Genomic DNA, 27,238 nt, shown 5'->3' with positions numbered 1-27,238 from the left:
TTTCTTTTCCTCCCCTAATAGCAAAATATATTTTAACTGCTGTAATACAGTAGATTATAAACAGCTTTTGTACTCGACAGAACATGTACAGGTTGCCTGGTGCAACGGTTGGTGCCAGCGCCAGTGCTGGGGTGTCCCCTGCCACAGCCCGGGCAGGGCCACCACGGCTGGGGTGTCCCCTGCCACAGCCAGGGAAGGGCCACCACGGCCGGGGTGTCCCCTGCCACAGCAAGGGAAGGGCCACCACAGCTGGGAGCAGCAGGAGAAGGGACAAGCTGAGGCTGGCTCCAAGATTCTGATGCTGCAGAGCACATGAACTCTTGGAATCTGCCCGTCCCTCTGGCACATCTGCATTTGGAAGCGGGAGCTCAACCAGTTCAATTTGCCTTCAGCAGGTAGGCTGGGTGTAATCCATGGTAATCATATGGAACAAATCCAGCAGGAATTCCCCCAGCTCCCATCACGGCACACACTGTGCTCGGACAGCTGTCACAGGCTGGCAGCCACACACCCCAATAGAAAGGACACGCTAGGCATGAGGACTCCACAGAGCTTTGGTCTTCCCAGGAAGAAATAATTTTCTGCATGAAAACCAGGATGCATTTTGACAGAGTAACACTGATTTTCGTGAGGTTTTTGAGCAAGGAGCTGCAGCTGTACTGGCTGCCATTCCAAAGCTGGAGGATTCCCACCTCACAAGTGAGGGAGTTACCATGGAAGCAAGCTGCACAGTTCTTGTGTTGGAAAGAACCACAGAAAACACTACATATTATATTACATTATATTAAGAGCTCATAATGGGCAGGTTGGGAACCTTCACATCCTCACCACTGACCAAAACATTGCACTGCTCTGGTCAAGTGCTCTGGCACTTGCAGGCTAAGAAACTCAAACGTGGTATAATTGACTTTTAATTAAATAAGCAACGTGCAAAAGACTTAGTATTTCCCCTCCAGCACTCTTGAGAAAAATGAAAATAAGCCCACATTCAAAAGCAATTTTAAAAACCCACAAAATTGAAAGTAATCCAAATTGTTTATGCCCTGCCCTGACAGCACGGTTGCCAGATGCCTTGATCTACAAGGCTCAAAACCTCAACTTGTCAAAAACTAAGACTAGTTCCAACAGCTGAGCATCCCCTTCTGGTTGCCTTGTGCTTGCCAGATGCTCAAGCCCTCAGGCTCCAAACAGTGCTGATGCTGACACAGTAAATGCTGATATTCCTTCTGGGCATACACCAGTGCCAGGTGTGAGGGAAACACCACAACAGGACACAAAGTGCCATCCTTTGGTCTCTTTTTGAAAACACTGAAACTGTATCAAGACCTGCCACCAGTATCAAGGTGGCAAACCACGTCCCTAATCCATTCCACCCTCTTTGAGTGCAGTTCCCCTGTAAGTGTTTTAAGCACCAAACAATAAAATAATTGGACTGAATCTCATCCTATACCAAGGAGGTGATAGAGCTGTTTGGCTGAAGGGTGTTTTTTTTTGTATTTTTGACTGGTTTTTTTCAATAAGGAAGCTTAGTTGTTCCAGAACTTCTGTTCTTTCCTCCCACAAAAGGTATGGTGAAAGATTTCAGATTACTCAGTCTGAATGATGATAAAGTCATCCATTTAATTCTCAGGATTTTATATACCAATACTGCCAAATTTGAGCATATAGTTCCTCTGAAATTACTTCAACGGTTTCATCAAACAATTTTTAGCAGGAGTTGTTTTCAGAGGAGAACCTCACACAGAAACACTATTTGGCAATTTTGACCTGGTACAGTGCCCTTTCATGTCTCAAGAGCATGATTCCTTCTCACTGAAGAATTGGAAGAATTGAAGTATTCCCTAGCTTTCATGAAATTACTTCTGACTGAGCTTAGTGAAAGCAGAAGCCCAAAGGAGAGTCTGAGGTGGCTTGGGAGACAAGTCCATCACTGGTCCCAATACTGCTGGTATGAAATACCCAGGGCTGCAGGTAATAAGGAAATGCTGTTCTCCATTGGCAGTTTCTGATAACATTTGAGTAACTCTAAAATATTTGTCACCAAAGTTCTGGTATCTCTATCAGGTGGCCCTTTTCACAAAGTTAAGAGCTGCCCATCAGGAGACCCAGTCTCCAATAATGGGAGCTACAGTTCCAGTAAAACTGGAGGGATCTGTACCCAGACACTCTGGAAGTTCCCTGTTCTGTTCAGCAGCTGACAGAACAAGGGAGCTGAAGGAACTCTGACTGATTAATTGCTGTGGAAACACCAACCTCACACAAGGCTCTGCCTTTGTTGGTGTGTGTGGGAGGATGCCCTACCTCTTCCCCAAGAGGGCAGGAGCCAGGAAAGCTGATCTCCACCTGAAGCCCCCTCTGATGTCAGGGCAGACCCAGGCAGGTGACAAAGCTCTGGGCCAATCCTCGTTCCCCAGCAACACTAGAAACTTCTCCAATACACATGGGCAAGGTGTGCTGGCACATTGAACTGCACGTAGCCATTTCAAATAAGATCATGCTCTGTACCTGTAAAGTTGATCCCATTTTCTTACAGTTGGGTCATAATATTTCAAGTTTTTCTTAGTAAAGAAACCCTCAACAACCTGTATACCTTAAAGCACCTTCCAAATGAAAGCAAAAGCTCTTTTACAAGTTAATGATGTTAAAAGAACTGATTACCTAGAGCAGGAGAAAGGAAGAGCAAGAAGAAAAAGTACTACTCAAGTCACAAGGGCCTTCAGAGAACAAAAATGCTGTAAGGCAGTTGGGAACTAAATGAATATAGAGAAAACAAATTTTTGGTGTAAAAAGTCATATAAAGACTGCACACACCATGCCCTGCTTCTGAACCTAACTCAGCACAGTGACAATCCCACTTCCTCTGCCCATTTTATATCTGTTGGCAACCAACATACACAGGATGCAGATTGAAGCCAGCCAGGAAAACTTTGGCCATCTTCAGAGCAAGAGGGCAAACACCCTGATGCTCTGCCACTTGTCTGTGGCAGTGACAGGCAGGATCATGAAGAACAGAAGTTTTGTAGACATCCCATTACCAAAAATGAGAAAAAAATTGCAAAGGTATGGTTGAGAAAGATGGACGGATACCAACAGTGAGCTACCAAATCTGACTAGCTTGCCTCTTGTCCAGAAAAGCAGCAGCTTGGGAGGACCCCTGGATGAGTAGGATTCCAGTAGACTCCACCTTCAGCTCAGTGTTTTACTGGCATGGGAATGGCTCAAAGTGGGACAGCATGTAATAGATGCTGCCTTTGAAGTCTGTTGCAATCCAGGTCAACTGGTTTGCTCCAGCAATGTTTAAAAAAATTACAGTTTCTCCCCAATAATCAGGAGGCACAACTTCCCTTAGAAAAAGTCTGTAGTAAGTTAGATCATTGGTCCAAATACTTGGAGGACACCTCTGTGTTTCTGTGATGACATGGCCAGAGCACCCCATTTTCACATCTTCGTGTGACAGGACCATGAGCGTGGCTTTAAATAGTCCAGGAATATGGGCTGCAAAACATGGAGAGGCAATAAATTAGTGACAGGCCAACAGCACCAGCTGTGGTACAAGCTGCTGAAGTCAAGCTTCTCTAACAGGGAAGATCAAACCACATTTCTGCATCCTACAACCCTGTTCTTGCCCTCACTAAGCACTGCCTGGAAGTGTAAGTACAGCCACAAGGTCTGTTACATCAGGTAAACACTGTGCCTGGTAGTCTGTTGTACTTGTAAAAGGCCAAGTAATTTAAGATGGCAAACTCTTAATTGAGGAGAATCATACTTAAAATAGAGGCTGCCAAAGGATACCTTTGGTTAAAACTGAAATCAACTGGGACAGCAGGGAGTGTTATCTAGAACAGAATCTGGTATCAAGAAAATCAGTTAGAGAAAACATCACCAAAACCCTAAATAATCTACAGGTAACCACTTCTCACCACCACCCAGCTCTAGCCTGGGAGAGGCACAACAGGGGCAGTTTTTGTGGGCCTTCTACAAAAGTTTCTCCTGAGTTCACTGGCCAAGTGCTGCAGTTCCACTGGCCCAGCCTAAATGAGGTCTAGTATAGCCTCAGAAATGGGGTAACACCACCCTCAGCAGTGAAATGCTACCAGCACAGAAGGAGCACTCCTGAGAGCACTTCTGTCAGGCAGCCTCTAGGTTAAATATCTCCTGAGGAATGGATGCAGCACACTGGCAGAAAGGCTCGTGCCATTGAACTTCCACCCTTCCTGCACAGCAAGGCAGGACAGCCACTCCCCCAGCTGGTGACCCCACAGGAAGGAGCAGGCACTCACATTTTCCGTGGGGCAGTACTGGCGGGCATACCACTCCTGGCTGTAGAGGCAGATGATGACCCCTTGGCCCAGGAAGAGGGAAGTCCACATGATCACATTCCAGAAGGGCCCTTTCCGACGGTCATTCAGGGTGAAGTTGAAGACCACTGAAAAAGGGAGAAATGAGAAGCATCTTTCAGAAACAAACTGAAGATTCAAGAATCAAAGATCAACTGATGTTACTGGATCTTCCCCTCCTTTCACTTCATCTCTGGAGCAACAAGGCTACTGCATGAAAATCTGATTATGCTTGGAATAATAGAACAAATATTCTGAAGTGATTCTGACATTTGCTTCCAGTAATTTTGCCAACAAGCTGGCCTGGCTGTGTGCTGCTGGGGGCCAACACTATTTGTGCTACGCTGGTCACCAAGGCATGGCAGGGGTGACCTAGAGTTTATTAGAGCTCTCTAACTCAAAACACAAAAAGAAATGCAAGAGCTCGGACTTCTAAATGGGCTCTTCCTCACTGCAGTAGTGAAGTAATAGTTGCCTTATACTGTGACTTTATAGAGGCAGAGTGACAAGCTGCTGACACACAGCAATTCAACTACAGCGCAGCAAAGAGGAAGCAGTGCTGGTAAACTCTGTGCAGTGTCACACAAACAGCATGTAGATCTCTCTTCTTCACCACCAAGACCTTGATCATCTAAGCCCCAAGCCTCCAAATCCTCTGTGTGTATATAGGTGTGTATCTACTGAAAAAAAAAACATTCACAAAGCTTGGACTCACAATTGCAACCCTTGGGCAACAATACTGTGTGCTAGTGCTGAAGGAACAGCTGGCATCGTTATCAAAAGCACAAAGCACGCTTCTCTAAAAAAAGCTACAAACCCCACAGCCACTCCCACACTCTCTGCCTTGGAACTTACCTCCAAAACATGAAAACAGGCAGAAGAGAACTGGATAGAAGAAGCCAAAGCAGATGCTGAGGACATACTCGTGCACAGCAGCTGACACGGTGAACACAGACAGCATGGCTGCTGCTCTGAACTTCTTACCAAAAAACTGGGAGAGACAAGAATGCCAAGTATTAGGAGCTACTCTGCTGTGGTTTTTGTTTGGTTGTTGCAACACACTGGATTTTCTTCCCTGAGCTAAGTAGGTTCTCCTCCAGCCAAGAGGCACATGTGAAATGCCAAGTGCCTTACAGAGCACCTTGGGGTTTAGTTGTTTCTCTTCAGGTGTATTTCTGGTTCCCTGCATTAGCACTTGTGCTAAGCCCACTCATTAAACACCTACCACAGCTCATGGGAACAGTGCAACATGAGTTCTGACTGCTGAGGCAGTCCCTGCATTCCTGCATCTCAGCCCCACGTTTTGCACACACGAGCACTTGGAAACAAGCACTGGCTCTCTCTAAAAGCACAGTGGCTCCCCACAACAGCTCACATGAGTTTTTGTGCTTCTAAACAGACAGGGATGCTGCATCTTGACAAATGTACTGTTCTGCCCAGTAGTCGAATGTTTAGTTAACAAAAGAATCTATCTGCTTGTTACTCACCCAAAGGAAGTCCCTGTAGGCATAGTAGTAGAGCCAGTCATGTACTACCACGTTCCAGGTTCTGTAGTAGTTTGCATAGGATGTGGAATTCCACCAGTCCTGAAAGCACAATTGAAAGACTATAAATCTAATTAACTATAGAACGTTCTAGAGGACTTTTCTAGGATATCAAATTGGAAAATATTGAGCAAAATAATACCAAGCTAACATAACAATTTGACCAAGCTTCCCATCACAGTTTCAACAATCTACTTGGAGTACCAAGGTCTGGTTTTATCCCAAACTGCAGTGGCTGACGTGATAAAAGAACAAAAAGAGGGCTAATACAGATATTGGGTATGGTGTGGTGGCTGTTTCTGTTTGTGCACAGAATGTTTCACCTCAAAGAAAACTCAGACTGCCAAGCAGAAATCAAATCACAGCAACAAACTTAAGCCTTAACAGCATAAACCAAGCAAAATCCCATGGCCAGTTTGTTTGGTAAAACAATCTTCAGATTCCTCTTATTTTTTTTTTATTATGACAATGACTTTCAGAAGCTTTGTAAGCTACAGCTCCTGCTTCTCACCTTGTAGAACATCCTGTCTGCAAAGCGCAGCATCTCGGCAAAGGCGTTGAGCCAACAGTGAAGGAAGGCAAAGAACACCAGGAAGAGAATCAGGACACCTGGAAACAAGGGACAGCCACACCACTTTTGTAGGGTTTTCTCTCAGCCACAGGCAAGAGCACCTAACACAGTCAAAACCTGTTCTTAGAGGCACTGACACAAATGAGCTCTACTGTTTTGTACTGGTAGCACAACAGTATTTCAGTTTCTCACCACACCAGGCCCTGCTTGCCCCAGAGGGCAACAGCAAGGCTGCCCCAGAGCCTGCAGCTTGATTTGGAGGCTGTCAAATTCAAACCCAGCTTTTATTCTATATATTGCTGATTTTGAAGTTTCATCCCCTAATGCCACATTCTGCCCATGAGATCTCTTTTGTTGATCTCTGCCTGTCATGAAGGCATCTCAAATGAAGCACTTCTCCCTTCCACCTCTTCCACAAAGATAAAAGTCACTCATGGGCCTGGGCCTTACCTGGCAGGATGGAGTTGAAGATGCAGAGGACCAGCCCTCGAAGGTTGAAGGTTTCCTGGCTACTGTTGCGAAACTGAGGAATGCAGAGCCTCACAAAGATGTAGTAGGCATAGAAAAGTGAACCAAGCACCTGGAACAAAAACACCCCAAAACCTGGCTTTGTAACAGGAATGCACAATTGACACATCACCACCTGCCAGCTCTAGGACAGAACAGCAGCTGCCAGCACAAGCCAAAATAATTTATTTTACATTGCTGCCAATGAACCTCCCCAAGGGTCCAGGCAGAAAGGAACAGCAATCCCTGGAGCATGCTGACAGCCAGCAGCAAAATCAACTTCTGTTTTCTACTACAGCAGCTGTCAGTTTTTCCCAGTCCTATCAACTCACACATTTTGACACTGAAAATCCATGCCACTGCCAAAGGAAAGTACCCTTGATCTACACCCAAGATAAGGGCAGAAATACTGAACAATACTTACTGTAGTTAAATCCAATATTAAAGCTTATTTTTATTTTATTCCAAAGGAGACTTTTACAGGCCAAAGCACCTCAGGCTTTCTCTGGCTCATGAGCTGATGTCGTGGATGCTGAGGTCAAATGCCAGTCACTGTTGAAATACTCTGATGTAAGGCAGGTGTGTGCTCTGTCATCCTCTTTGTCCAACAGCAAGCAGCCAAAGGCCTGCTCATGCTGCCTTTTTTATTATTGTTTTGCTCTTTAAACCATAAATGCATTGTGTGACAGCAAAGGTTTCAGTCACACAAATCCATTACTTGGAAACACATCCACAAGAAGCTACTGAAGTTCACAGCCACAAATGTGAAGAACCAGTCAGCCTTGAACTCAAATAAGCACTGAGGATTTGGACTCCAGGTCTTGTCATTTCACAATTGCTCTGAATATCTGCAGAGAGGAAGCTGTGCCACTGCACTACAATCAGGGTGAAGAAAGAGGGCATGGGTGTTGCTCTACACACACACAGTTGTTTTTTTTAATCTGGAGGCTTGTTTAAGCAAAGATTTTAATTTTTTTCTTTCTAAGGCACAACCATTAGTGCAGCAAATTCACAGTTTATTTGTTAGTCACTAAAAAGTATTTTTATGGTAGGCCCGTACCAAATAGAGTGACTTAATGCCAAACAGAGCTGTTGAGCAACACATCTTAGATGATCTCCAAGAGTGTATTCTGCAGGAAACTGCACCACTCACCTGTGCAAATTTGGTAGCTACATAGCCCCATCTTATCGTGGGATTCCTGGGAAAAAGAACAAGATACCATAGCTAAATAAGCCCTCAAAGCAGCAAAACCCTCCCTTCAATTACTTGAAGGATTGTAAAATTTGTCTGACGTATTCTCTGAGAAAAAAGGCATTTGAATTCCAGAGTTCCTAATCTCCTGACGTCCAAGGGATGTCTGCCCAAATTGCTGGTTCCTCACTTTCAGCTACAGCAGAACTCCATCAGTTCCATACATGGAAAGGTATCTGGAGGGCAGCACTGCAGAGCTCCACAGGAGGTGGGGATCTGCCCCCAGCTGTGTGAAGGACTGCTGACTTCACACTGCCCAAACGCAACCCAGCAATCTACAGAAGAGTTTGGGAGTTCCCACTCTTAAAGGCTTCAGCCTCAAACTCAGAGACAGGGCTGCTTATTAGCACCACATAAAACACAGAGGTTACTATTGCAGGAACTGGCTATCACTACATAATCTGCAGCAAGTTCTTAATTAGTTCAACTTCAAGTGAGTTTCCCAAAGAAATAAAAGCAGAACTCCATGAGCAAGTCCTGCCCTTGGCAGCTTAACCACATCTTTCTGAAAGCTCTAACTCATAAACTGATCACACCCTGGGGTACTTAGGGTTGGCTTCAGTTTTCAGACTACTTTAGTGTTCTGTTGTTGCTGACATTACCTGGGATAGTTGTCTCTGTAGATGAGGGTGGGAGCAAAGAGGAAGTACAGGTACTGAGAAATTCTGGGAATATGTACTGTGCCTGGGAAGAGGGGGAAATAAAAAACAAAAGAACACTCTGCAATCTTTTTACTGACAGTTCAGTTTCTCCAGTACCCTTTCACCAAACAGAACCCTTCTCACCCCAGAAACTCAGCGTGGAACTAAAGGAATGGGATTTGCAGAGAATAGAACAGACTTGACCTTTCAGATGGTGTGCATGAAGGACAGTTAACAAGTGAGGGTAACCAAGCATCTGCTAACACCTTGGTACCACATTTCCTTGCCTATCAACACGTGGGTTCAGTGCAGTCAGCTTTAGCATGCCCTGCTTACAAGACCTTTTGTTTTATCATTGCTGTCACTGCAACTAGAGCACTGAGCTGGAGATCTGCAGGCAACATCTAGACACCTTTTACTCCTAAAAGCAGAAATAGGGAGTCCTGGAGAGCAAAGACTTGATATCCAGAGAGGACTTAGACCTGAACAACACTCTAGCTTGCTGTCTAATACAACTGAATATAAATGAAAAGGTTCAGGCTGAAATTATGAAGCAAAACCTTCGACCTGCCCATCCAAAGTCACCTATTCAAATCCCACCTCTCCCCCTTCATGAGGGCAGCTCAAAGCAATGGAAGGAAGGCTAGAGCTGGCTGTGTAAAATAAAGCAGGGCAAGCCACTCACCAGACTTGTCCTTCACCGAGGACAGGACTCTGGGGACGTTCTCCCGGATGAAGGAATGAGCCTTCATAACGAGACGAACCTGTAAGGCCAAGAGAAGAGCAGCTTAGTGCTCTCATTTTCACAGCTTTCCAGGGAAGACTGGATCAAGCATTTTACAGCAACGCGTTCAGCACCTCGATTTCTTTCCCATTTAGCCTTTTTACAAGGAAAGAGCTGCCTCTGCCCACAAGAATGTTTAACTGACATGAATTCCAAACTCTGCAAGGGGAAACATGCAGCAACCATGGCTCAGATGAGTCAAAACCTCTCATCTACACTTGCAGGACCAGACACACACAAGGACTCTGAATAACACCAGCAAGTCACTAATCAGCCAACATTGAATTAAAATTGAAGAGAAACCCCTCTCGATTTCAGCAGGCCAAGATGTTTCAAAGTCTACATGACTCCTTGAAGTTACATGTGTTGTACAGAAATTATCACTACCTGGGTATAAGGTGGTGCCCCACACAAATAGTCTACAGTGGTTGAGCAAGTTTTTCTTTTAATTTTGTTTTAATACTGAAAAACCAAAAGTAGGGCCAGTCCAAAGTTAATTCTTAAAACTCATCCCTGATCATCCTTATTTTCACTTGGTCTGATCAGACCTCCACTCTTGCACTCTTCCCCTGCTCCCTGCCACAAAAGAAATCCCACTTCCAAACAAGTTCTGATTACAGAGCCAAGACTCTTCTTGAGAACAGCAAATGCCAACAGGAACCACTTCTTGACCATGTACTTGTTTTTTTTAGGTTTTATTTTTTAAAGAGGAACGTTACAGCTTCCTTGTGCACTATGGCACAACATGTTCTTAAAATTGGTTTTAAGCACTTAGCATCCACAAGACAACCAGAAATAAATGGAATCCCAGTAAAACCTTAAATACTGGGTAAAAACCCACAAGTGGTTTCCAAGTCAAAATGAAGTTTATTCTCCCCTCTCTCTTATTAGATTTGCTGCATGTAACTGTCCTCAAGTCTCAGAGATACTGCATCCACGGCCTTTGCTTTTATTCATTAAATTAAGCCACATTCGACTCCTTTAGGAAAAGGGACCCTTTCCACTTTGAAAAGAAAATTCAATGTATCCTAGCATAGAGAGGATACAGAGTAGGGACTTACCTGTTCCAGTATTACAATGAAGCGGGAAGCTGGAGGCAGGGCATAGGCTACAGCAACATAGGTTGGTCCAAACCCCAGCCCAGCTATTTGGAAGAGTGTGAACAGCAGCCCGTAGAAGAAAGAGTGGATTGCACGATGGGAGGAACTGGAATAGCCTTGGGCCCACCAGACAAAAAGGTTGTATGGAACAACTACTGTGGCACTGAACATGCACAGCCAAGTACAGAAGACAACTGGGAACTTTCCAAAAACAAAGACCAGGAGATCAAATCCAAGGACCAGCCTAGAAGGCACAAGGAAAGAGACAATTTTTGAGTGTCCATTCTTTGATTAGAAATACTTCTACACTACCAAGTGCCCACAAAACACAAAGCTTCCAGATGATAACTATTTGACAGTCTGAATAGAAGTGACCGTGGCAGTTTCAGCTCAGGGTTGTCTGTGGCAGCTTCAAGTGGCCATCCTCAAGTAAAATAAGACTGATGCCATCAGTGCTGTCAGGCACAGCTTTATCTTCAAATCCCACAGGGCTTAAGCACATCTCCAGGATCAGCATGTGCTTTAAGAGTAGGCTCAAGCTCATCCCTCCTGAGAAGAAGCACGTGACTGAACAGTCCACTGCTGAACCAGGGTCTGTGAGAGCTTTTGGGGAACACTCCCAGGACATCATCACCACTGCACTGACACTCCGTTCTTCCCAGGGGTTTAAGCCTAAAGAGGCTTTTTCTCTGCCTCTATAGGCACAGGGTATTTTAACATCCAGCATTCGAACCTAGCTTAATCCTTTTTTGTGGCCATTCCACATAAATTCAGTTTAGATGTTACCCAAAAGGCTCAGGGTCATTAGAAGGTCAGTCCAAATATGACCAACTGGTGTGCACCAGGTGCTTTAGTCCATTAATCAAGCTTAAAACATAAGGACATAAACAAAAAGCTGATCAACTTTACTGCCTCTCACACTCACCAGAGCTTATTCCTACAATAAGCTGCTCTTCTAAACTAAGACCAGAGAAGATGACAGCACAGAATACACCAGCAAAAGTTATTCCTTCTCAGGTGGAGACTCAGTTGCAAACTGGATCCAAATTATCAGATTGAGCTAAACCCACAGATATTATTTTAAAAGTAATCAGGGTATCAAGCCCTAGTTGATTTTAAAGTAAATACCCATTGTCCCCCAATGTTCATACACTAGTAAGTTAGGATCAGCTAATCAACATTCAATAGCACATGAGCCTGTTCTTACACCCAGAATACTGTAGGACAACGATTATAATCAAGATACAGCTCTGGTTTTGTACACTGAAGAACAGATAATCAGCAAGATAAACATGTAATCCTACTTGTGTACATGAGATACAGCTTGCCAAAATACTATTTAAGCAACAAGTAAGTGTGAGGAAAGCAGTCTTTCACAATCTTGTTCACAACTGGCTACCTGCAAGGCACTATCTTAGCAGAGGCTCTGCCAACATCCTTGAGATTTTTCCCCAGGAAAAACAAAGTTCTATTTATATTTAAGTACAAGTACAGTGTTCCAGAACTGTCATTTTTAAACAGAGGAAGGACTGCTGAAACATTTAAAGTTTTTCTAAGCAGAGTCCTTCTTCAAGCAACACAAGCAGCTCAAAACTGCTGTCTCATTAAAGACACTCCACTGAAGTATTCCACATTCCCTTTTGCCAGCCTTGTGATGAACTAAGCACATTAGGCTGATCTGTATGGCCACAATTCTCAGGGAACACTTCAGTTAGCAGTGTTTTCCTAATGTCCAGCTTTCCAATTTGAAATGGTCATACGCTCTCAACAGGAATTCCATGTATTCCAAGCATGCCAAGTTGAAACCCAACTTCCAACAACACCCCAAGAAGGATTCCCCCTTCTTTCTGCACCATTCTGCAGCTTCATGTGCATCTGGCACTCTGGAAAAGCTATTCCCAGCACTAATCCCTGTCCTTCCAAGGCGTTCTTACCTTCCTTCATCAATGAAGTCTACTAGAAGTGTACTGAGGATGAAGACAATGAGAAGAGCGATGAACATGTGGTAGATTGTCCTGATGTGACTCACTTCAAACAGCTCACTGAGGGAGAGACCAGAGTTAAGGTACAACTGGGGTGCCACAGACACAGACACTTCCTCAGCTTACCCTCAGACAAAGGATAATTAGCCATGATCCCAGAGGTACTGAGAGGGCTGTAATTAAGGTTTGTATTTGCAAGATGTAGTACAGATATTCTAGAGTGAGAGAAGCTTGAACAGATTAATCCCCATGGATTTGAACATAAGACTGTGGGAGGTGGCAGGGAAAGTACCTCAAAGCAAAGGATCATTAGTTTGCTATCAAGGGTATTTTCAATGAATTTGATGAAGTTAAGTTACTCACTCCAAGAGGGACCTCCTGGCAGTAAAGATTTTCCCATGTTCTGGAGGGGCCCTTGAATTCCTGCAAACCAGGAAGAGAACATTTGAGACAGAAAAGGAAATAAAGCTTCCAGGAAACATAACCTTGTTATAGCAACAGCTTAAAAGGGACTTACTTGGCTTTGTGCAGTTCCTTCTCTGCACAGGAAGCTGGGAAAAGGGAGGCTGGAGATGAGGAATCCAGGAGTGCCGATTTTGCCACCAAACTGTTCACAAACTCTGTGAAGTGACTGTCCACCTCCTTCATGAAAGCTGGCTTCAGTTGCTGACAGAGTAAAACCACAGCAGTAAACTGTTTAACTTGCTGGATACATTATCATAAAATATTTCTATTCCTTTTTTATCCTGGAGCAGGACAGAGCTAGCCATCAAGAAAACATTTCTGTACCATGTGCCTACTTGGATAAGACCAGGGCTTATCCTGGCCTGTTCATACACCTGAGGCCAGAGAACTTTGAATAACATTTATCTTCTCCATCAGATTCAGCACAGATTTGCCCTGGCCTTTTAGCAGACTTAGCAGAGTTATGAGAATTTAGTTCCTTAACATTTAGTCCTCCAACACTAAATGTGATGAGCCTAGTGATGAAGCACAGCTGAGAGCCAAACCCTGAGCTCCTGAACACTCTGCCAGACAGCCATCACCTTCAGCACATGCAAAAGGCAAGATTCAAGAAATTATTTAAAATCTAATTACACATTATGTTTTGTTTTCTTAATTCAAGTGTGTACTAGCCATGTTTATCTGACCATCCTTGGCCTGCAATTTTTCCAGCTTGCCTCCAGATTCAAGGTGAGAATCTTCCTACATGATAATTACATACCATCATTTCATCTGCTCTTCCTACTGATCAGCTGCTCAAGAAACACATATGTTTCCAGATCAGAATTCTCAACTCCTATCTACTTTCTCATCTTGAAGGTTGAAAAGGAAAAAAAAAACTGTTTTCAAGGAGGTCTTTGGAGAAGAGAGGGTTGTGTGGAGACCTCACAGCACTGCCAGGGTCTGAAGGGGACCTACAGGGAAGTCAGAGAGACTCTCCATGAGGAACTGTAGTGACAGGACAAGGGGCAGTGGCTTCAGACTGGAGATGGGCAGGTTTAAATCAGATGTTGGGAGAAAATTCTTCCTGTGAGGGTGGTGAGACTCTGGCACAGGGTGCCCAGAGAAGCTGTGGCTGCCCCATCCCTGGAAGTGCCCAAGGCCAGGCTGGATGGGGCTTGGAGCACCCTGGGATAGTGGAAGGTGTCCCTGCCCATATCAGGGGTGAAACTGGATGATCTTTAAGGTCCTTTCCAACCCAGACTATTCCATGATCCTATAAAATACATGAACAGATGATGTATTCTTACAAAATGGTCCTATTTAATGTGACAACAGCCAAGTCATTTTAACTCTCTGGCAGAAAATACAAGACAATCTGAAGTGAGACAACAAACAAGCAGAAGACCCTGAAGTCACAATGGATCAGAACTCTACATTCCTCCCATTTTATAGTGGTCAGATCCAGAGAGATCTCTTGAAACAAAAGCTGCAGTAGGAGAAGGAGCAGATTAATATTTGACTTTAAAAAACATTTTTCTCCTATTTGGCAGCTTCCAGAATAGACTAAATAAGCTTCACCAGTTTCTTAGGATCTGGCTACTTTTAGATATTGCTTTCCTGGGAGGTAGGGGATTGTCTCTGTAAGAGATGAACTTGTTCCTTTAAAAACATGAGAAAAAAAACCCAATAAATTTTGCGTACTTGTGAATATAACCTGTAACAGAAGACACGGGTGCTCTCTGGTACAGCCTATTTTTACAGCATACATGCACATATCCCTAGGAAAAAGTCAAATAGATGTTCCTACTTCTGTTGGAGTGCTCAAATTTCCTTGCTAAACAAAGCACTATTCATTCACATCAAAATGCTTTGTTTTTTGGTTTTTTTTTTAAATAGTGTCTCTCCTTTTTTAGCCTAATTTCTCCTCAAGTGAGGGTTTAGCAGGTGATATTTCCTTGAAGTCCCTCTTCCCTTTGGCTGGCACTCTGCTGAGATTGCCTCCTCCTAACACAGCCCTCCAGGGCTGATACCAACACGTGCACATGTTTGGATTGGGAGAGCAGGGCATGAGTTCTTAAGAAATTAAAAAAAACACAAACCACAGTACAGACCCTACAGTAATTGTAACTAGTTGTAATTACAAAGCAAAAACCCTTAAAAGAAGGCTATGCCATCAAAAGCAGAAGCTGACCAATAACAAAAAATTGATGACAAATCAGAGAAAGTGGAGGGAAGTAAGCCTTACTTACAGAGTTGCAACAGTTCCCCAGAACTTTACTCATCCTACCAGATTTAGTCACTTTTGTCACTGACACGTGACAACACCCAGCCCTGATCTAGTGACACCATTCTCAACTCTGTTTAGAACAAATCAAGGGCTGGACTTTTAGACTGCAGCTGCTTGAAGACCTCCTGCCCATGAGTAACACCCAGCTCCTACAAATCTCATTTACACCTTGACCGAGCTTTTCACCAATCAAGCATCTGCCTAGAATTTAGATATCTATCACAGCAAAGGTAAACTGCAATCCAAGCCTCTGTTCAGTGGTTCCCACAACAAAAAGGCCCAGAACTCCAGGAATTCTCAGGTATTTTGCAGTAGGGTGTTGGGTTTTTTTCCCCTTCAGCCTTGAGGCACCTGAAACAAATCTGCAACCTGCATAACTCAAGGCTTAGAATCTGAACTCCTGTGTTTTAGGAGAAACTTCAGCAATTTGAAACAACACTGGTTTTCTAGGATTCTCTTTGTGGGTAAGAAATCACTTTTTCTACAAACTCTGTCTCAAAGCTGGTGACCAGAAATAAAAATAAGGAACAAGAGACACTCCTGAATAAAGAAATCCAGGGTCAAGTTGCCCCCTTGCAACCAGCTTGTGCTCTCTGGACCTTCCAAAGCTACTTGTGCTTTCCAGTGAAAGCCCTCTCCTGCTAACACCCACTGCCAACACAGGGATTAACAACTGTTTGGTCTGCAGAGAAGTTACCAGGCTTGATCTCCTGTTCTCAGCAAGGACAAACAGGATAACACAACATCCAAAATAAAATTCTGAGCTGGCTACCCCTCTAAAGGGCTGAATTTTATGAGTTTCGGAAAAAAAAAAAAAAGGCAACACACCCTTTTTCAGAAGACTATTTAAATACACTTTTGTTACATCTATTATAAATTATACACCACCTATAGAAGTAGGGAGAAAAAGAAAAAAAATAGTGAAACAGAAAAATATCTCAAAGGTGTAAGGTGTTTTTCTCTGTCTTCCAAGTATCTACTCCAAACTATTCAGGTCAAGCTGGCACAATTAGATTACTTCAAATTTACTACGGAATTTTCTGCTATAAAATTATGCAAGAGTGCAGGGCAATTTGCCCTGAAGGACTCAGGTGCCACAAAACAATGGTTAACAAGGAGGGTGCAGTTCATCGTTAGCCAATTTCATTTAATTTGGGCATAAATCACCTTAATATAATCTAAGACAAAGGCAGCCCACACAGATGCAGATGGTGCCAGAAACACCCTGTGCTGTTTTCTTTGAGGATATTGTTCACTGACAGAAAGAATGAGTCCAAAGCTCAGGAAGGTCATCTCTACAGGCAGGGCAGCAGAAGCTGAGGGATGCAGGCTCCACGCTGCCCTTTATTCAATGGAGAGCAGGACACAGAGCATTTTAAAAGTTCAATATGCAAGCAGGCTGGCTAATCATCACACTGCCAAAAGTTAGTGGTAAGGCCATTTCTGTTTTATTTACAGGTTTTAAAGTTCATTCTTATCTTTGGACTTCAACCTATTGGGGTCAAGAAAGACAGAACCTCATTAGGTAACACTGCTCCTCTTGTGCAAAGTGGGAGAGAAAGAGGGCTGTGGAAGAGTCACTGCACTCGAGCTAGGACTGAACAGGGCTATTTGTGCTCCAGGGGTAGTGACTCTCCAAAACACTTCCAGGGTCAATTGTGCTGCTCCCCACCACAAGCATTTATTGTGTTTACCTCAGCTTCTGCTATGAGCTGCATTTTCCTTGTTATCACGTGGTCGACATCAACCCAGCCTGGAAAGGAAAGCAAATATTGAATATTTTTAGCTGCATGTCTGAAAACACAAAAAGCACATTCTACAGTAGTAGACGCTATTTTTTTCAATAGCATTTCTGGTTTATAATAGTCCCACTAAACTCAAATCCAAGCTGCACGAAGTTCATTAGCTATGACCACATATTTTAGGTTCACAGCACTGTAAGGCAGTTAACAGCTGAGAGCATGCTGGATTTTATTTTTCATCAGCAACTCTGCAAATCTTTCCAAGGTCCCTAAACATATTCATCCTTGAAGCAGCAATCAGAACGACCCTTAGAAGGTCATTTCCAAGTGTGCTGATTTTTTATCAGAGTTTTATCTTAACCAGACAAAGTTAGTTTGTCTGGAGGCCTCTACATTGCCAACAGACAAGGCAGTCAGTGACAGCTATTAGTAAAATACCATTATCAGCTCTAAGACAGGCTGAATGGCAAGGTGGACAGTTATCCTGTATTCAAACCTGGCTATTCCCATTCCTTTTATCCCCCAAGAGAAGTGCTAGATATCAGTATGACTGTATTCCTTAATATGGGTCACAAGTCAGGTCCAATTTGCCATCAATATAATTTGACTTTTGCCATTGCCAACAGGTAAAGCCTCAAATGCCACCTTTCATGTGCATTAAAAACCACATTTGAGATGTCATCTCTGTGACATCAAGAGGAACAAACACCCAGAGGTCAGACATTTCAGACTAGCTGTGTTTTATGACCAGCACCAGCTGGTGTTTCACTTTCTCCAATAACAACAACACAGAAGATAAAGCTACTTAAAACAGAGTCTTGGACGTGAAGGAAAATCAAGATTGAAGCAGCAGCATCCATCCCCCTAAAACACCAGTCAGAGTGAAAAGACAGCAGCAAAGCTTGCCTTGTTCATATCCTTTAGCACTTGTAGCTACAGCACCACCTTACACCCTGACACACAGCCAGCATTACAACTTGCATGTTTGGCTTCTAAGACAATATTACCACTTTTAGAAAAAGAAAGTACTGAAGTGATTCCCTAATAAGATTCCAGGGAAGCACGAGCTAACAGATTTGCTGTAGAGGTGCCAAAGCTGTGCTGCTGTGAGCAGAAAAGAGAATGATAGCACTATCACAGTGCACAACGTGGCCTCCTCGTATGAGCACAGCCTCTGCACAAGATACAGGTTTGTTTTCAGAGCAGGAAGTGCTTTTGTGATGCTCAGGAGTCTCAGTCAACCTGTTTGAGCAACTGGTTTTAAGTGTTTTAGGTAGTCCTGCTTCAGAGGTGACTCCAATTCCAGTACTGGAAAAGATTACAACACAAGAAACTTTATCTTCAGTGCAGCTATGCTCAGTTGTTAGCATTAACTCCCCTTCCCACCGATCAAGCAGGAATTTTGATTTCTCTCTCTGCAGGAATTTTGGGGTTTTTTCTATCTTCTACACAAGCTATAGACTTAAGGACAGACCAGCAACAACTTCCTATTACTTAGCAGACTTCTAATGTAACAACAAGCAAGGAAATTGCTTAACACCATTGATTTTAGCTGCATCCAAGATCCATTTTTACAAAAATAGAACTCCTGGTTGCTAAGCATCTCACCTCCAAGACAAAAAAACCCCAAAAAAATCCAAACACCTCAGCATTTAGGCTCATTGTGTAGTTACATTTGCAGAACAACAGCAGTTTGGAAAACAATTTAAGAAGAATGTAAGATACCCCTAAGCCCACTCAGCTCATGCACTTTGCTGGTCTCAAATAGAGTCTCCCCTAACACATTAAAAAATAAATTAAGTTGTTCCACAAGCAGCAGAACTGTATCCCCTTCAGATGTTCTCAGTGGCTCTACTCCCTCACTGTGCCACTCCACAATTGCATTCCTGGCCCATCCTTCTATTACTGCTATGGGAAGAACCACCCTGTGCTGACCTGCTAGAAAGCAGAACAGAGCTGATGAGCCCAAAGAACAACTAACCTTCCCTCTAAAACTAAGAATTTGTGTCCCTTACCCAGCTGCCAGTCTTCAAGATGATATCAAGTTTGTTTGAAGCCACTCAACAACAGCCAAAGAGGACAGGACACACGGGAATTAAGAAACTGCATTATCTCCTTTTTAAGATAAGCTAAAATAAAATAACCAGTTCTTTGACCATATATTTCTTGTCAGATCTTGCCTTTGAAGCCTCAGTCATTAAAAGCTCACATTAAAAACTACCCAGGCATGGCTCACTTTGGAAATAAAGCACTCTTTTAGACTACAAGGCCTTAAAACTGGGTATAGCTTTACGTACACCAAATGTCCAGCTTTAATAACTGTACAAGAAATGAGAACAGTCTCCAACCTGCTGATGCTGTAATTGCTAAATTGGAATTTAAAGTGTCCTCCTGTCATTTTAGTTGCCCTCATACTAGTGTGCAGGCACAGAAAAGATTAGAAACATACCATCTTTTAATAGGTTTTAAAATCGAGATCTCCATAGCTTCAGTCTAAGCAACTCATATGACAAAGTGAACTCACCTGTGAGCTTGTCTTTCTCAACACAAAATCTTCTGCAGAAGAAAACTCACCCCAAACCAACCCATTCTGCTGTATTGCATCACCTCATAAACCCAGCTGTGTCACAAGGCAGATAGCAAGGAAAAAGCACATCATCTTTAATCACTCATCTTCCCTTGCACAAGACACCACTTATGTTCTGTCAGGTCACTCGAGAAGACATTCATCACATGATTTTGAGTCTAGAAGGAAATGTGCACTGCTGAGAAGTCCAAATCTTCACTTTCCTTTGACCCTCCAAATGAAGCCTGGACCCCTCTGTATCACTTTGGGATTGCAACAGCATTATAGAAAAATGGAATCAAGGCTGCACTAAACAAGGAGGAACACCTTTGCATTTAAAAGAAGTTGAGATATGCCTTAAGAAGACAGAAAATATATTCAAAGTCATGAAAAAGTTGTCTTGAAGACTAGTATGAAATAGTGGCCAATTTCAGAGGAGGCTTAAGCAGGGCTTGCTTTGGAGGAGCTTTTTTCTCAGGGAGAAGTTTCCATTTCATGGCACTGGGTTCCCTTCCCATCAGCAAGGACATAAACAAGATCTTTAGAGGATCACTGGTCTTGGGGTTGATCCTTTTAGGATGTGATTCCTCTGTACAGACTGAATTCCAAGCAGGTTCAAAAGTCAGAAGAAAAAATTAATGAACAATTTAATTGTAAGCTTTGTTTCCCTCTGAAAACCAAGCCAATAAAAAAAAGTCACCTGAAGATTGAGAAAGCTTCTTAATGGTTGAGAACTTGAGCAACTAAAATTTCACAAGATTGACAACGTACCTCTTCCAAAGGATCTTGTTGTCCCTTTTTCAACCCACTCTTGCACATGTTACAGATAAGTGACATTTGAAATGGGTAGAGCAGAGAATCACTCATATGATGTTGGGGCTGCAGCTTGGGATCCAAAAAAAGCAAGCTTTGTTATTTCTTGGTAAGACAACTTCCCATTCAAGAGGTTAAAGCAACACAGGCAGAAGGACTTCATCACTGTCAGTCACCTGGATTTAAAGGCTCCCTCTCCAAAAACACTGAAGATATTATCAGAAGTAAAGGAATATTAAAATCAATCTAGCACGGGGCTGCTGTAAAGAGGGGAGGAGTTCCACATTGTTACAATACAACACACATTAATAATTTGATGTTAATGAGCCCTTATTCTTATTTATGGTAATTTATTTGGCCACTCAGCAAGTAGAGCCGAGTTATGACTAGACTCAGCTGATCTGTTTAAAGAATTCACAGGCCATAGGTCACTGCACTGCAGCTGGGCAAGTATTTAGCTTAAAAAGTCAGTTCTGCAGGGACGTGGAACCCAAAGAGCCTCTTCACTAGCAGGAAGGAACACCAGCATTCTCTACATCATTCTACCATGTCCACAGGCCCTTCACAAGGCACCGCTGAGCCTCCATCCAACCCACAGGTTCCAAAACATGGCAGCCCCTAGAATTACCAGAATCCACCTAGACAAAACAGCTTTCTGATCTCTCTGAAACACATCCCAGATACTCAATTCAAGCAGCTTAATCCACAAGAAGCCTGCTGAAGCACTGAACACTCACTGCTGTGAGTCATACAGCAAAGGCTAAATCTTCCCAAATTGCTCCCTGTTGGAGAGCTCTCTCCCCCTCCATCTCTCCGTAGGCACACACAATTTGTGCATCACCGTGAACTTTTGTGCATCGCCAGGGATGATCGATAGTAACCTCTCCACTGGAAGATAACAGCCCCTTTCTGAGATCAGCATTACAACCAGGCTTACTCACACCACACAGATATAACCACACAGCTTGTTTCCAGATCAGCCTCCAGACACTTCCAGTCCTCCCCTGATTTCTGGGCAAACAAGAACAGACTCCAAACGCACCATTTTACTGCTCTGAACAGATGATCTGAGCATTTTAGAGGCATTCATGTGCACACTTATGATCCATGTCCTCTCTAGCCTTCTGCAATCTGTCCATGCAGTTTCTGTTATGCTCATTCCAGGTGACTGGTACAGTCAGATACCAATATCCCATTAGGCAGAACAGTTTTATATTTCTCTATGTATCTCCTGCTGAAAAGATATAAAACAAATCTTATTAAGGAAGCCTAGCTTTTGACAGGGGATTATTGCCACCTAGATCATCTGCTGACTCTAAGCCAGGACCAAATTAGTTGTTTAATTACACCACCAGAGCTAATTCAAGGAAGAGAAATGATATAGAAGACTGAAGTTCAGCTACTCTGTCAAAGTGAAATTGCAGGGTGAATCACTACAAGACAGAAACAAATCAAGGCACAGAAGAAATCTTCTGGCAATCTCCAAGTTATGGGTATTTCCACACTTCTATAAAATGGGGCATACCTGAGTAAAAACTATTTGATCTTAGAACACAAACCATGAGACAGTCTTCAGAAGCATTGAAGAGTCAAGAAAAAAAATAACCACAACTGTACAAATGGAAGAGTGAGACCTACTGTAGCTCTAAAGCCAATACATGTATTAAAATTATTCCTTTGAGCAATTTCAGATCAGCCAATGGATTAGAGTTTTAATGAAGAAAGGATTGAGGGCCCAAAAGTTTCTGTAGAAAGTTCACACACTTCTGGAGACAAGTCAGTTGGCCCTCAACCCCTCAACTCTTACCGTAGAAAGCAGATTGTGTTTGCTATAATCCGATAGGATCAAGGGTGGGTAATCACCTTAATGGTTTCGTTTTTCTATGGCAATAACTGCCACAAACGTGCTACAATATTTACTTCCCTACAATCTTAGCCTGGCTAGAATCCCTCAACTGCAACAAAGATGCATTTTGTCTAAAATTCTTTGCAACACCCAGCATTAAGTCGTTACAATACAAAGAAAGCTGTTGCCAGACAGCAGATCATTAGCCTCACACTGCCTTTGTGCACATCAGCACTAATGCCTTAGAAACAGCTATTCAGGAGAGAATGGCCAGGACAAAAGAAAGAGAAAAACCATCTATGCCTGCTTCATCTGAGAAACTCTCCCACCTCAGCCATGAAAGTCCTACCTAGTTACACAGGCACCCTGGACCACATGCAGAGACCACTGTCTGCAACTCATGAACACTTCATAAATCTTCAACCTTTGGGTCACAGAGCTGCTGGTGTAACTCCCCTGGACAGAGCAATTCCTGACCAGAGGGATGCATCTTTCTCCCATGCCTCAAGGCATTAGATTCACGCCTCCTACCTCCCTGTGTTATTCCTGTTGTCACCAACACGGAGCTGAGCAAAGCAACACTTTGTGACACCTCTCCTCAGCTGGCAGCAGCCTTGGCAGGTAAGATGCACTCCAGTCTTGACTGACCAGGGTTCCTCCCTGCTGTCCTTCACTGCAGATTGTATGGGATTAAAACCACACCACACTGTTCCAAGCCAACCCACCAGGCACATGGACACTTCCAAGAGATCTACCCCGAGCTGTTTGCTGCACACTCACAGTATCTCACCTGCAGTGAGGTTTTGCCACATCTCAGAGGTGTTAAAATGAGCGGCCTGTAAAGACAGACACACCCACCCATCAAGTCCCAATTATCACTGCTCTATTTATTACTTACCCTTCATTAATTACAGTTAAAGAGTTTCCACACACGAAAAGGTTAAAGTGGTAGAACTCTACTCCCAAGCACAGCATCACTGGATTCCAGTAGACACCAACTCCCTGCAATTTTCTACAGTCCCATTTGATCCAGTTAAAATTACTGTGCCACCAACATGTTAAAATCTCAGTTCTCCAAGCAGTTTGTGGGATGGCTTTCTCTCCACTGCATTTTGTTTTTGATAAGAAATCTGACTTGTCCTAAACTTAAACTTGCTCCAACTTCCATTTCAGTTGGAAGAAGTACCACTGAAATAGTGATGATATCCAGAAGCATATCAGTGAGAATTATCTCCTTGAGTCACTGGCACTAGGGTTTTGGATCTTGTACTCAGATTATGATAAACTACTTCAGCTTTTTGCTTAATCTGTCTCACAAAGAGAAAGGAAACAAGCTGCAGTTTCATCTCTAACCGCCTTATCACAGGGCTGGAGTGTGGTACAGCATAAACCAGGAGCTGCAGAGAGTCAAGGAGTCCACAGGCAAAACCACTTAAGAGTGCCACACCACCGCCCCTGCAACCCAAGGGACAGGGCATGGCAGCAGTGATCCTTCCACAAAGCCAACCTGAAGCCTCTTAGCTTTTAAAGTGACCACAAAACCAATGAACACAGACACAGCTGTTTATTGTTCAGTTTTCTGGTAGCCAAGATTGAGTCTGAATAAAAGGGAGCATGTGGACAGAAACCCAGAGCAGCAGAGAATCATTCTCTGTGGCATCCTACCTCCACCTGTCTGTCAGGTGGACACAGCACCTTAGCTTGGTGTGTTTAAGACCATTTCCTTCCATCTTGAGAAGTCACATACTTAAGGTTGTAAAGGAAGCGAGATGAAAGCCCAGAAAAAGCATTTACCAGGATTACTCAAAAGTGTTGCCAGGAGGCATTTGCACCGTTTACAGCATGAATGAATCTCTTCCTCCCATGACAATTAATCACAGTTTTAGATCCCTGCAGTGCACAGCTCCTGAGAGAAAGCTCTGCAGAACAGCACCCCAAACAACCCATACCTGCTGAAGGGGTGCAGCTGGGACACAGGGAGCTCCACCTTCAGCCCTCCCAGGGACAAACAGAAATGAAGGAGCAAAGAGGCAGAGCCACGAGTAGAAAGGGCACCTTAAAGGAGATCACATGCCAGAGACGCAACCAGTGCTGAGCCACTGAGTCTCACCATTGCTTGAGTTTTGAAAGGACCTCTCGCTCTCAGGTCTCCTCTCTGTTTCTTCATTCTCAGGGGTCTTGCAGGCTGCAGTGGAGCCAGACTGGCGTTTCCTTACACAGTCATCACCTGCCATGGTTACCTAGCTAGATCAGAAAAGGACAGAAAGAGTTAATGACAAAAATCTCATTTACTACTCAATAACACATTTACATAGCCTTTTTATATTGAAGTTAGTCTTTCTTCCCTTCATTATGAATTCAGAGCAAGGATAGAGGAAATTCAGCACACACTTGAATCAGTCATTTACTGTTAATCACACTTCCTTTCCCTTACTACAAGCAGTACAGGAACAAGGTAACCACGTAAGTTCCCCTACCGCAACCAAAACATCTCCCCACAACACCCTCTTTTCCCTGCAGACTTTATAACTACATAAATTAACTTAGGCTTTTGCAAAATCTTTAAAGTTACAAAAAGCCCTTGCAATTCTTTCTGACAGCCAGGTGGACATCAAGACTTGTCTTCCGGGAGATGTAGCAGGTTTACTTTGTGGAATCAGCAGCAATATTTGACCTGAGCCAAGCCCCTTCCTTGTCAAGTTTTCAGCTGTTGCTGCAGGAGCAGCTTCCTCAATGGATCCTTGTGTTCTGCTGGGCCAGACAATGGTTGCGTTGCAAACCAAGGAAAAACAGGAAGAGAATCAGGTTTGAACTGACAAATGACAAAGGTCACTGCTGGGGACAGAGCTGCCAGCAGGGAGCACCTGGAGCACCACATGCAGGATGAAAACAAAATTCTCAGCTAAGGAGAAGTGGACAAGGAGACTCTAATTGATCACAAAGTGCTATCCCAGAGCACTTTCCACAAAACTCAACTCAAGAATCTCTTGGAGATGTAAGTACAAGCAGGAACAGTTTTCAGATTTTTTCCAGAAAACCTCACAGGCATGTATATAACCACATTTTCAAGCTTAATATATTTTTTCATCTTGGCACGAACTCTGCAGCAGATGTGTTTAGCTGCTAGTGAACAGCATACGTGCACCAGCACAGATGAGCTGTTACAGACAGGCCAGGAAAACTCAGGAACTGGTGAAAAAACTAATTAAGGATGGATTTCCTCAGAATAAGGAGGCTGGCGCATCTGCAAAAGGGAAACAAAACTATGGCCAGAGGTTTCCAGAACTCAGCTTCCTGTGCTTGTCCCTTTAGTCAGAGAGTCGCCTATTCCCCTTTCAGGCTGCACAGCATACAGGGGAGAAACACCAGCCACCACCAAACAACAAATCAATAACTGTGAGTTTTCCAGCTCAAACAGAGGACCAAAGTTTAGTTCTTGTCTCAGGACACTTTTCACCTCCTTCGAGAGGTCAGGAAGGCACTTCTTCCTCACCGGTGCACAGTGGTTACAGCATCCTACTGAAAGGTTAACAGGAGTTAAAATAACAGGCCTTGGGGCGGGGGGAGGAAAAGTCACTTTTGTGACTTCATGTGTGGCATGAAACAAAAATTAAAATAAATAACTTAAAGAGTTAATAATTCAGATAAGGTAAGTTATCCCAGCACAGCCTTTTCCACACCGAAACACGAAGTCTGCTAGGGGAAATCTGTGAAAACAAACATTTTCCTAGTCTAGTTCCCATATGAACAGAGGCGTTGCATTACAGTACCTAAGCAATTATCAGCACATCAGAGCCTAAAGAGGGCATCACGATGCCCTTCCCTCCCATCTCTGCTAGAACCGAAACATTCATGACACGATGCCAGGATAACTCCAAGATGTTCACCGTCCACCTCACAAGAGGAAATCGCTCCTCACAATTAGTAAACAGCGCTCCTTTCACCCCTCTCTGAGGACATCCACAACTGCGGATGAAGTTTGTAGAGCTACAAACCCATGAACAGATTTCCTAGCAGAAACTCCCTGATTTCATTGGTGCCTGATTTACGGTACTCGTTAAGGGCTCAGAGACTTTGAGCTTCTTCATGTTCCCTTTCGACAAATTGTAATTAATTAGCAGACGCCTTGGGAGAAAAGCAGCATTTTACAGGAAGTTCATCTCTGCATTTCAGAAGGCTCGCTGAGGAGCAGCTAAGAATCAAGGAATGGTTTAGGCTGGAAGAGACCTTAAAGATCACCTAATTCCAACCCCCTGCCTCCAATACTAATTGCACTAGACAACAACCTTATCCCAAAGACTTTCAGCTCTCTAAAGTTTTCCTTCGACTCTTGGCCCTCCGGCACAGCACCAACTCGCAGAGCTCGGTACCTGCGGAGCGAACCAGACAGGGACCAAAACAAAGTTAAGGTCACCCCACAAACCAAAGTTAAGGTCATCCCACAGCTCATCCGCAAGGCGCACAACACTCGGCAGGAAAAGCTTTTTTATCCGAAGCCTGAGGATATCGCTGGGAGCTGCCCAAAGCGCTGCCGAGGCTCCGAGCCAGCCCTACCCCGCTACCTCCCCGCACACCCCGCCGAGCCCCAGCCCCGAGCTGCTGCGGAAGCCGCTTCCCCCGGCGGCGGGCCGGGCCGGAGCGGACACGTTCCCGTGGCCGGCGCCGCGGTCGGGGCGGCCGGCAGCCCGCGGAGCGTCACCTGAGGGGCGGCCGAGCCGCAGCCGCTGCCTCCGCCGCGCTCCGCTCTGCCCGGCTCCCGCCCGCTCCTCCCGCCGCGGCCTCTGCCCGGGGCTCGCTCGCGTCACGGCGCAGGGGGCGG

The 27,238-nt window shown here is 44.0% G+C and overlaps 1 protein-coding gene across 1 annotated transcript; it reads right to left on the bottom strand.

Annotated features, from left to right (window-relative positions):
• On the bottom strand, window positions 1–27,238 carry SOAT1 (sterol O-acyltransferase 1). The gene is made up of 16 exons (XM_063406578.1): window positions 27,119–27,238; window positions 24,530–24,663; window positions 17,147–17,205; window positions 13,236–13,384; window positions 13,082–13,141; window positions 12,671–12,778; window positions 10,698–10,980; window positions 9,538–9,616; window positions 8,814–8,895; window positions 8,113–8,158; window positions 6,903–7,032; window positions 6,393–6,490; window positions 5,825–5,923; window positions 5,193–5,328; window positions 4,281–4,426; window positions 1–3,495 (listed from the first exon to the last, which is right to left on the bottom strand). The coding sequence occupies exons 2-16, from the start codon at window positions 24,651–24,653 to the stop codon at window positions 3,439–3,441; spliced, it is 1,656 nt and encodes a 551-aa protein (XP_063262648.1). The 5' UTR covers window positions 24,654–24,663; window positions 27,119–27,238; the 3' UTR covers window positions 1–3,438.

The sequence above is a fragment of the Prinia subflava genome, chromosome 10, assembly GCF_021018805.1.
Source record: "Prinia subflava isolate CZ2003 ecotype Zambia chromosome 10, Cam_Psub_1.2, whole genome shotgun sequence".
Taxonomy (NCBI): domain Eukaryota; kingdom Metazoa; phylum Chordata; class Aves; order Passeriformes; family Cisticolidae; genus Prinia; species Prinia subflava.
This window is presented reverse-complemented; position numbering and strand designations above follow the sequence as displayed.

What these genes read in the sequence shown, in the direction of transcription:
- SOAT1 (XM_063406578.1), bottom strand. Translation starts at nt 24,653, where the DNA reads ATGGCAGGTGATGACTGTGTAAGGAAACGCCAGTCTGGCTCCACTGCA. An exon ending in AGCTCATAGCAGAAGCTGAG is followed by an intron (nt 13,385 to 17,146) that starts GTAAACACAATA and finishes TTACTCTGTCAG; the next exon opens with CAACTGAAGCCAGCTTTCAT. An exon ending in TCATTGTAATACTGGAACAG is followed by an intron (nt 9,617 to 10,697) that starts GTAAGTCCCTAC and finishes TTGGCCTTACAG; the next exon opens with GTTCGTCTCGTTATGAAGGC.